This window comes from Globicephala melas, chromosome 3 (genome assembly GCF_963455315.2).
Source record: "Globicephala melas chromosome 3, mGloMel1.2, whole genome shotgun sequence".
NCBI lineage: Eukaryota > Metazoa > Chordata > Mammalia > Artiodactyla > Delphinidae > Globicephala > Globicephala melas.
This window is the reverse complement of record NC_083316.1, coordinates 119,311,993-119,329,084: the sequence shown is the minus strand read 5'-3', so window position 1 is coordinate 119,329,084 and position 17,092 is coordinate 119,311,993. Positions and strand designations below refer to the sequence as shown.

The window sequence follows — 17,092 nt, the reverse complement described above, 5'->3', positions numbered from 1 at the left end:
AGTGGTTAAGGCAAACTATACTACGACAAATTCTACAGCATTTGCAATCCGTTAAGAAATAAAGAGAAAATGATTCAGCAATGTCACTCGAAACAGGAGGACTTTTGTCAGGTGGGCAAATGAATACTTGCTCCTGACAGAAAAACAGAATGAGAACAGGCAGCCTAAAAGATTTTTTTTTTTTTTAATTAACCAAATCATTCAAATACAGAGCTGGACTTCTCTGAGTCACTGATGATTCAAACCAGCTCTGGCATCCGCATCAGAAGGTGTAAGAAGGACCGATGGCAATTATATTGCTGAAGAAAAAAAAATTACAGGCTAGTGGGCTGAAAAAGGAAAACAACAACCAGCTATGAGTCAAACCGACAAGATCAAATGGCCAAAACAGAAAGAATGCCCCCAATGCAAGAGTCTTCTGGAACTGGCTGAAGGCAGTGAGAATGCTTGCTTTCCTCAGGCATGTTTGTCCACAAGAATCTCTCTTCATATTAGTCACAGAAAACAAGAGCTCAGAAACAAAGAAATGATAAAATAAAAGCCCAAACAATTGTAAACATGCATGGGTAACATGTTGGATGCTTTCATGAACATGTGTTCTCCAAGGAGTGACAAACTGGATGTGGACTTGGTCCTTAAAAACACACACTACCGAAGGGCAGGGCCACGTCTGCCCTCACAGACTACATCAAGCATCCATGACGATGACCGGTGAGTCAGTGTCAGCTCATACATTCCTGGTGCCCAGGCCGTGCACAGTAGAGATTAGAGCTCCACAACAGTCATGACATACATAATAAGCATAAATAAGGCAACACAAACGATCAGAACGTATTCTGTTAGCACACAGGAGGCAGTTTTGTGTGACTGAATTTTTCAGGTGCTTCGGGCAGGGACCACTAATGTCCTTGAAACCAAAGTACTAGTTACAGTGGGCAGAGTCTGTGTTTTTTTTGTACAAATCAGGAGCGGAAAAACATGAGTATGCAACCAAATCACTGCAACTAAAAAAAGCAACCGCAGAATAATTTTGGTGATATTGTACTTGTTCTGGGGGTTGCCATGGAAATCTGGGAGCTAAGCTCCTTCACTTTCCATATTTACCAAGTGATTCCCGCTCGCTCCGATGACAAGCGTGCCACATACAAGACGCAGGGTCTCTTGATCACAGAACTCAGAGGCGAGGCCAGGAACGCACATGCCAAATCCGCCTGGCTCGGCAGGCCTGAACACGTCTGGCCCACTGAATACTCAGAGCTGGAGGGTAAATAGGAAACACAGACCTTCGACGCCACTTTGAGGGAGGTTTCTCACCATGCACAGAAGTCTGTCATCATAGAGGCTGATATCTCAGCTTTCCATGAGGTCTCAGACGAGTCGTCAGAAAGAAGATCTTTAACAGCAGCTCCTGACGCCTCACAGAGCCCAAAGGAGGGAACTCACTCTCCACATGATCAAACAGGAAGAAAAGGGAATCGCAAGACAGATGGAGGTTCTGCAGAGACCCAGGGCGTTACACCAAAAATATTAAATGCAAAACGTTTTGCAAAAGCAAAACGCCCAGAGGCTTTCCCGGGCTATGGTGGAGCGAGAGGTGTACTTTCTCTTGCTTGTTAAAGTTTTGCAATGAAGCCTGTAATGTATCATCTTGACAAGACAATGATAATAGCATAGCAGCTTAATGAATTTTGCAATAAAAAATGAGTGCACAGCAATTTCTGAGTTTACCATCTCTGGGAAACACCCAAGTACACAGGAAGCTTGGAATCAGACTTTCTAAAGCAATTTTTCTCCTCTGTAGCTTTTGCTGCTGATAAGAGTGGTGTGCCAAGCCCCACTAAAATCTGAGCTGGTCTGCTTTCATGCTGACCCAGCCTCAGTCCCTACGATAAAAATAATCTGAAGAAGTAGTTTGGGCAGCATATTTGAGCACATGAAAATAGGCTGGGCAATGTTTTAAAAAATAATCTTAAAATGTAGTTGGGGCAATGATGGACTAAACAGGGAGGTGATGAGTGAAAAATGTGGTCAATGTTGTTTGGACCCTAGATGCAGGACATGATATCACAACTTCTGGCAGGTTGTCTTCAGCAAAACCACCACTGATTTTGGTCCCCTGTGGACTGACTGACATTCTCTCCCCATGGTGCCCATAATAACCCTCTGCATTGCAAAGGGAAAGAATGCCCATGAAAATGGAGTGCATGAGAGAATGGGGAAGTCATTGTGGCTGGCCCAGGACGGAAGTGATTCACTGGGATGAGACATGGAGGTACAGTGGGGAGCCTCTCTTGAAACAGCATTTCAAAAACCACGGCGTAGGAATGCGCCTCTAATTAATGGCTGGACAGGGAACTGAATGGTCACAGTTAAGCAGACACTCTGCTACTCACAACATAGCCCTCTTTCTTCCCTGAGAACTTACTTTTCAGGAGGGACAGTCTCCCTTTAGTCTATGGTTCCCCGGTATCTGAGGAAGCCTACATACAGACTGCTTACACCACTGCTCATGAGAAAGAAGAAAATGATAGATTTACTTATTTTTATGCCATGACTCATTGCAAAATGGGTTTGAGATAGTAAATGAAGTGTATGATTAGAGAGTTTTGTTTTTATCGCGTAAAAATTAGGCAATACATAATAAATATGCATTCCTCTCCAACTGAAAAGTACAGAATAGCATACAAATAACCTAGATGTATTTTGGTGTGTAAAAGTCCAGTTGTTTTTCCATACGTAGAAACAGACACCTATTTTTTTCTTTTAACAAGTTGGGATTACATAATGCCTAATGCTACAATATCTGTTTTACATAGTGATAATGCCAGAGGTGAGAGGCTGGAATATGCTCTTTTTTATTTAATGATCTACCTTGAACTTTTTTCCTGCCATGAGCTTTCCACAGCATCATTTTTTAAGGGCCACATCAACTATGCGGTTCTCACTCACACATGGTAACCATACATAATTAAGATAAGAACCACATTACACCTTACAGTCTGTGTGACAACAGGAATCCCTGTGGATAAACATGTCGTCTGCCAAAACAAACAGGTGTGTCCAGAGCGCCCAGGACCTGCAGAGGCAACCTGAGAAAAGACACATGCTGCAGCTTTGATGGCTCCGAGAGAGGTATTACATAAAGCTCTGAACAGTATGGATTCCCAGTTATTTTTCAGCAAGGAAGACACACATGTTAAGTACATGAGCTGAATTCTCAACCTCTCCCTGGGCCTGTCTGGGAGAGGGTCCAGGATGAATTAACTGAACTAAAAGAATTAATCAGAGCGATAATCCCAGCTGCCAGTTAACAAGATCCATGTAAAATAAAGCCTAAGAATCCATTCCCACCCCACCAAGGCTGCACAACTCATCCCAGGCTGCTGAAGTGCTGGCACTCCAGCATCAAATGGACTCCCTCTGGGGCCAGGGAGACTTCGCATTACCCTCACATAGGGGCCTCTCCTTTGGACTCTGCAGGCTCCAGGGGGGGAATATTTTCTTAGTCAAACATAAAGTAAGACTATAGCCTGATGATAATCATCGTAATCTGAGCTAACATTTATTAGGTGCTGAGTATGCTCTAGGCCCACTGTCAAGTACTTTACATGCACTGGCTCACTTAATCACGGTAATTCCCCTCCAAGGAAGCTATTATTAGTGATTGATTTTACAGATGAACAAATGGAGGTTCAGAAATGAAAAGTAATGGACTCAGGCTTCCCTGGTGGCGCAGTGGTTGAGAGTCCGCCTGCCGATGCAGGGGACACGGGTTCGTGCCCCGGTCTGGGAATATCCCACATGCCGCGGAGCGGCTGGGCCCGTGAGCCATGGCCGCTGAGCCTGCACGTCCGGAGCCTGTGCTCCACAGCGGGAGAGGCCACAACAGTGAGAGGCTCGCGTACCCAAAAAAAAAAAAAAAAAAAAAAAAAAAAAGATTAAAAAAAGTAATGGACTCTAGGTCTCAGAGATGGTGGGTGATAGAGATGGCATTGAAAAAAAGCATTGAAACTACAGAGCCCCAGCTTCCAACCACCACCAGCCTGCCCCAAACCCCAACAGAGAGTCTAAGAGACACTCCGCTAATGACAGAAGACAAGCAACCTTGACAATCCCTCCCTCCCCCAAGCTAGTGCTTCTCTAACTTTAGCTGGCATCAGCATCACCAGGGTGCTTTTAAAATTACAGAGGCCTGAGCTCCAGGCATGACCTGATTCAGAATGTACTGGGGAGGAGACCAGGCATCTGTATCTTTCAACAAGCTCCTTACATGATTCTAATGCACACCCAAGTCTAAGAACCACACTTCCAAGAAACATATTTTAACACCTTGGGACAGGTATACTTCGGAGATATTTTGGGTTTGGTTCCAGACCACTGCAATAAAGCAAATATTGCAATAAGGCAAGTCACATGAGTTTTTGGGTTTCCCAGCGCATATAAAAGTTATGTTCACCCTACACTGTTGTCTATTAAGTATGTAATAGCACTACGTCTAAAACAACAATATACACACTTTAATTACAAAAACCTTTATTGCCAAAAAAAGCTAACCATCATCTGACATCGCAGTGTTGCCACAAACCTTCAATTTGTGGAAAGCGCAGTATCTGCGAAGTGCAATAAAGCAAGGTGCAATAAAAAGGGGTATGCCTGTGTTAAGTACTAAAAATTCGGGACAAAATAAGTGATGCGTGTCACCCTGCAACCTTTTGGAAGAAATCTTAAAAAGTACAAGACCTGGGTGCTTGGTTCCCTCTAATCCTCTGGCTCTACCTTCTGCAGTTGCCTGGAAAAAGTATAGCTTTCACCTAGACATACCAGTCCAATCTCTGCTGCATGATGTATCTGCGTGTTAACTTGGAGATTAAACAGTAATCTCCTTTGCTACCATTCATCTGGCAGCACAGTTGAAAAACCTCCTTCCATCTGTTCTAAAGTGATCACAAACGAGAGTGACTGCCTTGGCCCAGCATATTAAGTGACTGCTGAATGCACACTGCTTGCTGCAGAGCTGGGGTGACATGGGGGGGGGGTCATCGTGTGGCTGCTGCTTGCCACCACACGTATTGAGGAACCCATTCAATATGGTTCAACTGCCTCCGTGGCAACGCTGGACTCTGGGACAGATGGTTTTTATTGCTTCCTTAACTCAGTCTAGCAAGGTTTTTACTTTGGCAGCTCAAGAAGTGGCAACATGGCATGGGGAAGGGGCATGACTTGGGTACAAATCCCTTCTCTGCCGTTCGCCAGCTGTGTGGCTGCTTAACCCTTCGAGCCCTGGTTTACTTGTTTGTAAAATGTGGATGATGAGGACCTACCTCATGGGGTGATTACCAATTATAAGGATGAGATGAGATAACACTGGGAAAAGGAAAAAGCCATCTGGAGAAGACTCCACTACCACTCTCAGATTAAAGTGGACGAGTCTTACAGAGGTGCCTGGGCACACAACTGGTCTACCCACACGGAATGAAAAACTCCTTCTGGAAAATAAAACACACATCAGTGAGCATCAACTAACATGCCAGATACTTCCATGACAATCTGAGGCCAGACCGTTGGCACAGATTCACTTCTAAGAGATAAGAATGGGCTCCAACTTCTGCACAGGGCAGGGGCACTGCAGCGAGGTGAAGGCGAAACGTATGCTGGTGGGAAGCACCCAAGGGAACTACTCTGGGAGTTCTGGGCTCATCAAGCATGCCAACTAGGGGCTGAAGAGAGGGCTGACCCATGGGTCACAGAACAACTATTAAACTGCAAGTATGCCAATGAGGAGGAAAAACATAACTGAACTCAAAAGGGAGTAGGCACACAGACATAACAGGAAATGAGGTTCTGAGAGTATCATACGAAGTCTGAAGGTAGAAGAGAGGTACATGGAGATATCGTGTAGGTGTACGTGTTTGTGTGTGTTCTCACAGGTGCGATCCCTGTAACACGATATCTACTCTACGGCAAGAATCTGAAGAAAGGTAAGGTCATGTGAAACCTGGAGAGGTGTCACAACGAACCCAGAGTGCACGACATGAAATCGACAGATGAATGGCGAGTGTCCACAGTGATATAAACAGCTAATGGACAACATCTGAACCCAGTTCCAGTTGAGCAGACAAAGGAATCTTGAGTTTGTGTGTTTAGGTTAAGAAGAAGGATCTGAGCCAGTCAGAAATTTAGAGCAAGCTCTGTAGACTCCAAACTGTGGTACGTATTCCACAGGTGGACACACAACAATTTTAAGGTCAAATGTGGATGAACATTTTTTAGCTGAACAGTTTCATATTTATTTTAATGTATATTAGAGAGTAATACAGTAAGACAATAAAATTCACGTTGTAGAAATTTTACTGAGTAGGATGAGGCCGTGTAAAGAAGTGAGCTGCTTTCAAATTGATTTATATAAATATATTAAACAAACAACAGTGCAAAAGTTATGTTTTTGTAGCCCAAAGAGTGAATGACGGCCTATGTAAATGATTCAAGTTTGGGAAGTACTGAGCTAGGTATGGAAAGAGGCCTTAATCTGAAAAACATCACTGTACGGAAATACAGCATTTTTTCCCCCCACAAATTACCTGCAGTCTTCCCCAGCATTTTAACTCCAAAGAGTAAACTCAGTGAAGTGCTTTGATAGTCTTCTATCTTTGTCCATAGACCACAGGGGAGGGTTCGTGTGTGAAAACAGTACACTGTGACCTGCTCATCTAACGGTGGCGAGTGGCTGCACCGCAACCTAGGAGGGGCGAGAGCTGGCAGAACCTTCCAGCTCCTGCTCCTATGGTGCCTTTCCAGGCCAGCCTGGACATTACTCTAATTTCCCAGGAAAATAAGGGTTTCTAAAATCAATTCTAAAAAGTATATGTATACACGCACCCCTACGTGCCTTCCAATGAAAATGTTTCTGCAGAGAAAGGGAGGAAAGTTGAGCACCCCACAAATATCTGCGCATGTGGAGATTCCAGCCCCATTTCCAGGGAGCGTCTCCTCGTGTTCAGAGGGAAGATGTAGTGCTTCACTGTCTTCCCGTCTCCCATCCTCCTGTCCCCTGTGTGCAGACAGGGACGGTTTGATCTGCAGCTTAGGCACGTCTGCTTTCACACATCCTTAACTTTCACCTGCTGCCTCGTGTGATAAAATTAATCTTGGGCAAGGATCTAATTGATTTTCTCCTAATCGCCATCTTCTTTCTTACATGCTCCCAGAATATGCTTTAAGACCTGATCCAGAGCTGCCTCTGTTTCCATCTAACCATAAACTCGGCACTATTTCAGGTCTTAGAGGAATTTACCAATATCGTCTGATCTGTCCTGATCTGCACTGGACATTGCTTAGTACAAAACCTTAGGTGACTGTGGCTGTCGTGGAAACATGAGAAGCATCTCACCCCACAGCTCGATGCTGTGTTTGTGGCAGATGTGGGTGAGGCCAGGCCTGTTCCAAGTGTTCTTTGTTACAGACCACAGCAAGAACGACCCCAGCCAGATACTTAAGGGGAACACAGGCTATTGTTCGATGGGAAGCCAATCCCAGTATGGGTCAAAGCCCTAAAACTGTGCATATCTGCTGACCTAGAAATTCTTCCAGGAATTGATCATAAGGAAATCATCATGAATATGAACAGATTTAGCTATGAGGATGATTACAGTGGCTTTACTCATAAAAGCAACATATCTGAAACAACCTCAGCGGTTGCACCAACGTGCAGCCATATTATGGGATATGACGACCTCTTTAAAAGCAGTGATCCTCCGAGGGTGGGGAAGATTTGTGTTCAGGAGTAATGATAAGGGAGGCCATTACTTCTGAATGACAAAGGGATAAAAAACATTTTCTGTAACAAAGATAGAGACACAAATCCAGATATGGAGTCTCTTTTCTCTTCAAAGCAAAGTGGGTCATTTTTCTGATTTGCGCCTTTACTGTAACTCATAGAGAATATTATAAATATTATATATATACAATAAATATCATATTTATATAAATATATAAAAATAAACATATAAATACATAAAAAATATAATAAGTATATAATAATAATAGCACCGCCACACCTCCCAGCATTTACTGAGAACCATCTGAAGTGCTTTATTCCTCACAACAAGCCTATAAGGAAACTGTTATCCCTGTTTTCCGGAAGAGGAGACTGAGGCCATGCAATGGCAGATAACTGGCCCACGTCACACAGCCAGAGAGCAGCCAAGGAGGACTCTCACCCAGGCGCCCGGTGCCCATGAGTGCTTTCAACCACCACGTTCTCCTGGCTCCCTGAATGCACACACCTGAGAGCAGTTATCCTGCCGACTTACCATTACCTATTCACCTGTCTACTTCCTTTACTCAAATGTGAGCTCCTTACAGACGAGGTCACGTTTTTATACTCCCCGGTGTCTGCGTGTGATTAAACAGGAACTAATAATAGTAGCAGCAGCTCTCCATCGATGGCCCTTGCCACGTCTAGGCCTCTGCCAGCTGCCTAGCTGCATGAGTTCATTGAATCCGCACCATTTCCCTGTGAGGTAGGCCCTATTACCCCTACTTTACAGACAAGTAAACTGAGGCTGAGAGAAGGTAGGAGGCTTGCCTGAATGCTGTCACCGGCACAGGGACCCAGGGCTGCCTGCCTTCGGGCGCAGCTGGGACCCTCGACTCCCACCCTCCACCCCTGGACTTCCTCATTACAAAGGCTGAAACCAGACTGGAGATTTGAGGGCCCAGTAACCCAACTGCTGCAAAGAACTCAGAAATGCACAGGTGAAAACAAGATTCGATACAGCTGTGGTGAGAACACTCTGCTACTTGGAGCAAGGAGGGCAATGCTCTCCTATTAACCCGTGAATTAATTCCACACATTTACCAAGCAGCCACTGTGTGTCAGGCCCAGGAGAGGTGGCGGGGAAGGATGAGCAAGCCAAACAAGGCCCCTGTGCAGAGAGAGCCCCACTGCAGTGGGGCGTGTGACTCGCACAAATAAGCACCGAGTTACAACCCGAGAAAAGGAAGGGAAACTGGTTCTAGGGGAGCCGCTAACAAAAGACGGGCCGAATAAGCGACGCCTGAGCTTAGATCTGATCGTGCAGCTGGAGGAAAAGGGGCTCAGCTGTCTGCCCACAGGGGACTGGGAAAGAGGATCCTGGGCGGCGTGGCCCTCCCTTTCATCCTCAGCACCCCTGCTTCCTGTCCTGTCGAGGTTACTCAGCCACGGAACCCGGGAGGGTACAATGGCCGATACAGTGTCCTCAAGGACACAAAAGGCAGCAACGCACACAGAGAGGCTGGAGGTGAGCACCCCGGGCAGCTGGGAGGAGGCCTGGATGTCCCCCGGGGACCACGCTGGCCCTGAGTAGTGGCACTCACGTTTCTCTGTTGACTGCATGGTGTGGAAGAGCGTCAGGGGCCTCTCGCTGCAGGATGGGGGCTTGGAGTCACTGCTCTTCTTCCGAGACAGGTGCAGCTGGGCATTGGTGAGGGGCGCGTCAGGCACGGTGTTAAATATCTGCAAAATAGTTTCATAAAAAGGTTACACGCTACTGTGAACTGGGGAGACAGCACAGGTCCAGACAAGTACGACCGAAAAGCCTGATGGAGTCTAAGAATCAGCAAGAAAAAGACTGAAAAAGACCACCAGGATTTGCTCAGGACTCTATTTTAAACATCTCTAGGAATTGGCACGAAACATCCTCCTTTGGAAGCGCATCCCAAGGTTCGGGAACCATTCACTTCCACTTCTCACCCCTTCTGCTATCATTTCCACAGATCTGCCTTTTGTTGTTCTCTCTCCGGAGCCAATGGAAAGCTGCTGTGCTAAATGTAAGCCATTGTCTGCGAAGAGGGCTTAAAGTTTTTTGACCACCTTTGTCCAGAACGGATGAACTAAAACTACTTTGCTTTCCTCATTGGTTCTGTTTCCCAGTTCTTAACAACTGCTTCACAACTTTCTGAGGCTGTGAAACGTGCATTTAAATAACATCCCCCCAAAGAAGCCCAGAACAGGGCAGCACCTTCTAGTCCTCAGTCATCCCCAGAGGGAGCATCTAGTTCAGCAGCTCTGTGTTATCTTTGATGCTGAGCATTCTTTTTCTTATTTAAAAGAGGGAAAAAAGGTTGTTTCCCCCAAATCTTGATGATAGAAGTAACATACATACTACAAACAGTTTGGAAAATGTAGAAAAGCGTCAAGAAGAAAATAGAAAAATTCTCCCAATTCCACTATTTAGAGGTAACCACTGTTAGCATTTGAGTTTTATTTTCATATGAGGTTTTTTCTTTTAAGCTTTCATTGCAAAAAAAAGTCTACGGTAAAAACTGAGAAGAAAATTACATAAAAATCATGACAATGCTCATCTTTTTTCCTACAGATCCAAGTACGACAGAATTATTATAATAGCTACCACTTACATGGCGCTTACCATGATTACAGTCACTGCCACGCAAGGTCAGCTCCCTAGGGACCAGTCACTGCGTGTATTTTCCATGTAGCTCACTCAGTTCTGAGTGACTTTGAACTTCAAGTACTGTCCTCACCATTTATAATGAAGGACTGAGGCAGAGAGGTTAAGCTGCCACAATTACAGATACACTTACAGATGATAACATAGAAACCTATGTCCCTAGATTTTCTCAGTTCCTTTTAAAATGCATATAATAACAACAACACTAATTCATTCAATCTAGAAAGATCTTTTCAGCATCTCCTTTATACCAGGCACTCTGGGTACAAAAGTGCTTGAGGCCAACATGTCTCCTGTGGTTAGAGAATTTGCATCTAGTAGCTGTGATTTACTGAGCATCTACCATGTCAAGTGCTTTGTATGAGTTATCTCATTTAATGTTAAAGCACGCTTCTCCATAATTGGAATTCTATTCTTTATACAGTTTTGTATCCTATACGTTTTCTCTAACATTATATTGTAACATTTCCCCCTTCATGAAGAAAATCTTTACACCTGATTCTTCCTGGTTGTATAACACACCCACTGTATTAAGATATCAATATTCATTGATCCACTCATTATCATCTCTTACTCTCTGGAGCTGGCCTCCTTCTGGATTTTCTCTTTCCCAACAATCACGAGTAATGAGAGCACAGTGGTGGCACCTCCACTCCCCTCACCTATGGGTGGCCCTAGACACATCAGAGTCTTTCTCATGGCTTTCTCTCCTTTGTGTGTGCATTTAAAAGCAGAACTCAGAAGCTGAGACATAGGAAGCAAAGTCATAAGAATGATAAGAATTTCAGCCAAAACAGCTGCTCTCCATGAGTTGGCAGGTCCTTGGGCTCCAATGATGCCAGCCAGCTGGTTCAGTCAGTCTTGCTCCCAAACGCAGCTGTCTGAAAACAGCATTATCATATTTTCCCTAGGGGACTGAATTTTCAACAAAATAAATTGAATCACTACATAGCTGAGTTCAACTGGGGAGAGGATGTAAGGAGAGAAGGGGACCTAAAACAAAAACAACAAAAACCTCCTGGCTGGGCTTCCCAGGTGGTGTAGTGGTTGAGAGTCTGCCTGCCGATGCAGGGGACACGGGTTCGTGCCCCGGTCCAGAAGGATCCCACATGCCGCGGAGCGGCTGGGACCGTGAGCCATGACCGCTGAGCCTGCACGTCCAGAGCCTGTGCTCCACAACGGGAGAGGCCACAACAGTGAGAGGCCCGCGTACAACAAAAACAAAACAAAACAAAACAAAACCTTTTGGCTTCCAGAGGAGTTGGAACCCCTAAAAATAAGTACCAGTGTTACACATGTCACCAGGCTCCTTCTGAGCATCTTCAAGGGAAGAAAAGAGAAATTATGGTTGTTGTTGAGCTCAAGGACCACTAAGCTTCTCAGAAGCTCTCTCCCGCTTTGTTCTGTCCTCCAACAATGCTGAGCCAGGGCTGCTCCTAAGTGACACCCCGTGCACCATTACCACTGGCACTTGCTCCTAGATAGGAGTGTTTGCCCCTGCCAGCCACTGTGCAAGGTACTTTACATGACTTATCTCTAAGTCAAAGGTACTAAGCAGGATGACCATTCCACAAGGAGAGATTTCCTAATGCCACACGGCTTAGCAGGAGAGGGGCTGGGATGGGACCCTAGGGCTGTAGTTTCTAACATCTCCACTCCCCACCTCTGCAGCGGTCCTCAGCATTCAGCTTGTCTTCTCCAGCTAATCTACACTACAGAAGCCAGTGCCCAAACCCACAAGTACAGATTTCAACAAATAATGATATCCCTTAGCACCCTTCTGCCTCTGGCCTTAAGTACAGCATGTTCGGCAATCCGAGCTAAAAAACATCTGGGAATGAATTCAGACACACTGACAGGTCCCCACCTCCTTATGTCTGGCCTCCAAATTTTTTCTTTTCCTTTTATTTTTCCTTTTTCATTTCTTTTCTCTTATTTTTTTAATACTTTTTATTGGAGTATAGTTTCTTTACAATGTTGTGTCAGTTTGTCTCTTTTCCTAAAGAGCTACTGAGAATGAGATCCTCACTCAACCACAATGTGAAGAAAGATAATGCACATGCATTTTCACTTCAACTGTCACCAGAAACGTGAGCATTTCTTCTTCCTAAAAATTGTAGTAGATGCTGGAGAAACAAAGAAGAGTGAGTCGTGAGGAAGGACCATGGATTTAGACAGATGCGTGGAAAATTGCTTTCAAAACAGTGTTTATACATGGGCAAACGGGAGGAGACACAGGAACACATGAGAATTACATTCTGCTCATGGGCTGTTTTCTCTAAAAGGAAAGCTACTGGAGCATACTAGAATCAGTTCTAGGAGATGGAGACTTTCACCATGGGCCAGAGCTACAGTCCTGAAGGCCAGCTCTCTGGGTCTCAGTGTGAGCCAGGTCCAGGCTTTTGAAGAACTCCGAAGGGCTATTCTTGAGATCAAATGCACTAATGTGCAAGTGAGGCCTGCTGCGAAATGTGGAGTGCCAGACACGGGACTGTCACCACTATGATTACACATGGTTTTCCCAGGCACAAGGGCACCTCTACAAATCAGACCAAGTCAGAACAGAAGACACAGACCTTCACTAAGGAGTCTGGGCAATCATTCCCCAAATTACTTTTGTTCCTTTAACTCTGAAACCTGAATACATGCAAGTTGTTAAAAGGCTGCTCACTGCCTGGCCACCTTCTCAGCCAGGCCAAAAGATGTGTCTGTGAAAAAAGCTTGAGTTGAATTCTGATGAGAATCCAAATGCTTCATAGTTTTGCTGGTTGTTCCAATCCTATTTTGTTTGGAAGGGATGACTTCAAGAGAATCCCATGAAGTTTCCTTCGTTCTGTTGAGAAGAGTCACTGTACAAACGCCTCTGCTGAACGATGGAAGCATGAGCTCATGTAATCTCTGTGCAATGGATTTATGGAGCTCTACCATGTGTCTGGAATAATCTCATTTCACAGAGGCTTTCCAACTTAACACAAAAGGGGGGGATTTATTCTGTGCCCCAAGTGCCCCATTAATTCTGTTCAAACTTACAAACGAATTCTGACTTAGTCAGGAATGCCTTAGAAATAAAAGTTACAAGGAAGGCTATAAGCCTTCTGGAAGCTACCAGGGAGTAAGATTGTAAAATAAAATAAAAATATGATTCTGGGGCTTCCCTGGTGGCGCAGTGGTTGAGAGTCCGCCTGCCGATGCAGGGGACAGGGGTTCGTGCCCCAGTCCGGGAAGATCCCACATGCCGTGGACCGGCTGGGCCCGTGAGCCATGGCCGCTGAGCCTGCGCGTCCGGAGCCTGTGCTCCGCAACGGGAGAGGCCACAACAGTGAGAGGCCTGCGTACCGCGCAAAAAAAAAAAAAAAAAAAGATTCTGGATAACGCTCCCAAGTGTCCCCAATTTCAAGCTTCCTATAAGTGGAATTAGCAGACCTGTAAATACCAAGCTGCTGTTTCTCCCTAAGCTGTGTGGCAGAGTGGTCAGGGGTGACTTGGCAGAGGCTGTCACATAGAACTGGGCTGAGTCCTGATCCAGCTGCTCAGTGGGCAGGACCTACAGCTACACTGACTTCACCGTCAGAGACATTGGCATCACTGCCATGTCACGGATGTCACCTATATGTGGAATCTGAAAAAAAAGGTACAAATGGACTTATTTATAAAACAGAAACAGAGTCACAGATGTAGAAAACAAGCCTATGGTTACCAAGGGGGAAAGGGAGGGAGGGATAAATTGGGAGATTGGGACTGACATAGACACACTACTATATATAAAATAGATAACTAATAAGAACCTACCTTATAGCACAGGGAACTCTGCTCAATACTCTGTAATGACCTATATGGGAAAAGAATCTAATATATGTATAACTGATTCACTTTGCTGTACAGCAGAAACTAACACAACATTGTAAATCAACTATACGCCAATAAAAATTAAAAAATAAACCTAAACACCATCCAAAAAAAGTATATATATATAAATATATATATATTTATATATATATATATAGGAAAGGAATTTACAGTCATTATATGGGTATAAAGCAAATAGGTGTTGGAGCTATACAGACTTGGGTTCAACTCGGGCAAGAGCCTTAACCCCTCTGAGACTGTTTCCCTTGTGTAAATGGGGATCTAACACCTGTCTTGCAGGGATACTGAAAAGCTAATGCATATTAAATGCTGAGCACAGAACCTGACAGAGTGGGCTGGAGGTAGTGGTGGTATAAGTGACAATAAAAATATCCAAAGTTTACTGAGTGTTTATCATGCTGTTATTCACATGGATTATCTCAGGATTTTACTCTACTATTATTCTTGTCATCTTGTAGGTGAGGAAACTGAGACTCATTGAGACTAACAGATTTGTTCAAGGTCACATAAATGAGTACAGCTGGACTGGGACTTAAGACAGCTTAGCTGGACTGTCTGGGTCTTAACCACCTGTGGCCTTTATACGTGTCAGTAATTTGAGAGACAGAGGACGAAATGCAAAGATCATAAGTTCTGGAGTCTGATGGATCTGATTTTAGTCACTCACTAGCTCTGTGACTTTGAGCAAGTTATATAACTCTGACCTTTAGCTGTCACATCTGTAAAAACTCCCGGGACTGAGGTGAGGCCTGAAGCACCTAACACTGTTTGACACTCAGTGTTCAAAAGACATGATTGCATTAATAAAAAAGTATAAGAAGGGAAATAACTGGAGACTCAACAATGAATTATCTACAGTCAGGACATGAAGATTTAATTTATAAGTGCAAATTTAATTACTGCTCTTTGTATAACATCGATCTCAACTGCTTACAACATTAGAATTTGCTGTTCTTTTCCCGTTGCATTGTCTACAAAATTCAAATTTCACTGGCCCCCCTCGGGCCCATCTTGACATTGGAGACCATTGACACTTGTGGAATTTATTCTTAGCCATGTCACATACACATTTTTATACCTTTTCCAATCCCACCTGTAACATGCTCCTGCAATTTACAAGGATTAGAAGCCTTCCCGTAACGTGTGTGGTATACTCTTTATTACGTGCTGTGATTTTTATGGGAGGAAAATTAGGTCATGATGAAGAGTTCCTGGTCTGTAGCTCTGAGACAATAAATCAATGACAGAGGCCTAGGATTACAAGGCAAAAGAGAAAGGCTTCTATAAGAGAAGAGACTAAGCATTTTCCTAAAACATAAATGTATCAGGGTTTCAAGTAACAAAAAATAATAACAAGTTATGGGCTTGGTGAGTCTGAGGAGTATCTGCTTTGGAGGTGGAGGAGTAGGCCTACGGAGCATGGCTCACACAGTGCCCACTCTTTCTATCCACAGGCTGTAGAACAGGACTGCTCAGGGCACGAGAAGCCATAAACCCAGCACCTTTCTGCTGGAAAGCCAGGCAAGTCTTAGCAGGGCTCATTTAATATACCAGTTAAGAAGCCAAATTCAGAGGCTACAGACACAGAGAGGTGTTTTTTTAAGGAGAGTTGGAAGTCCGATGTCCTGTTGATATCAGCATTTTGGCCCAGGGAACAACAATTCGGAAAGTAGCTGGAGTAGTTTTATTAAAAGTCCCTCAAAAGGAAACAATTCCATTTAGTAACTGGCAGTATATACAGTCAACCTGGGTAATCCATGGGATGCTGTGATTTTCCTTATCTCCAGAAAGATTCTATTTCCTGTTTTCTTTGCTGACAGAGAGGAATGGATTAAAACATAACAAAACTCCACCCTTATTTGAGAACCATTAAAGGAGCTCAAACAATGATTGGTTTATCTGGGGCTTTATTGGCTGGGGGTGGGGGTGCTGCAGAATACAGATGTTCAGATCCACAACCTTATGACACTAACGAAGAACTGTCTGCATGGCACTTGACACAGCAAATAGAAGAAAAGCCTGTGACAGAAGCATTCCAGCCGAGCATATAAGTAAATCTAGCTTATTTCTAAACCTAACATGGACAGGACCAAAAAGAATATACTCAGAAACCAATGTAAGGAAAGGTAACAACAACAACAATAAATCAACGAACAGATGAAAAAAGCCATGGTCACGAGGCACAAGAGTAAAGTGTGCAGGCATTCTTCATCATCATCATCATTATCATCACCATCACCATCATCAATTTTGCATATCAACAGCCGATTGAAATAACAAGGAAATGAAATACAACTGCCCAACACTTTGTCAGTTGCCACAAACTGTTCAAATCAATTGCATTCTATTAATTGATGCACATTTTGTGTACAAACCCCAACACTGATACAATGGATTCCAAAGCCGCCAACATCTTGGTAAAAGCAGATCAAGGCAGTTTGGTGGGCCCAAATCAACTCAAATCAAGACAACCTTGGAAGATACTACCATGTTAACAGGAACGCAAGTTTGCTTAGGACTCGCTGCTTACACTAGCTGTTAAGCAAGGACATCCATGGTTGCTCACTCTTCTCCTTGACATATAAGATTAAAAGTTAACATGTATTAAAAAGGGGCAAAAAAAAAAAGGGGGGCACTGATCTTTGGGCATTTCTAAGAATTAACAACTCAAAGATCACCACTCCTACCTCTTCCAAAGCCTACTGATGGACTGGAAAAAGAATCATGATAACTTATTTTGTAAAACTTCAATAGTCATTCAAAGGAGCAATACT

At 44.1% G+C, this 17,092-nt stretch overlaps 1 protein-coding gene across 8 annotated transcripts in view; it reads right to left on the bottom strand.

Moving 5' to 3' along the window:
* The window catches only part of ARHGAP26 (Rho GTPase activating protein 26), a 470,178-nt gene that overhangs the window by 76,925 nt on the left and 376,161 nt on the right, over positions 1–17,092 (bottom strand). For all 8 annotated transcript variants that reach the window (XR_004036031.3, XM_030841061.3, XM_060296385.2 and 5 more), the window contains one exon: positions 9,358–9,496. Coding sequence is in view for 7 of the 8 variants with exons in the window: in XM_030841061.3 (XP_030696921.1) it covers positions 9,358–9,496 (139 nt within the window). In the remaining variant the exon portion in view is untranslated. The remainder of the gene's footprint in view (positions 1–9,357; positions 9,497–17,092) is intronic.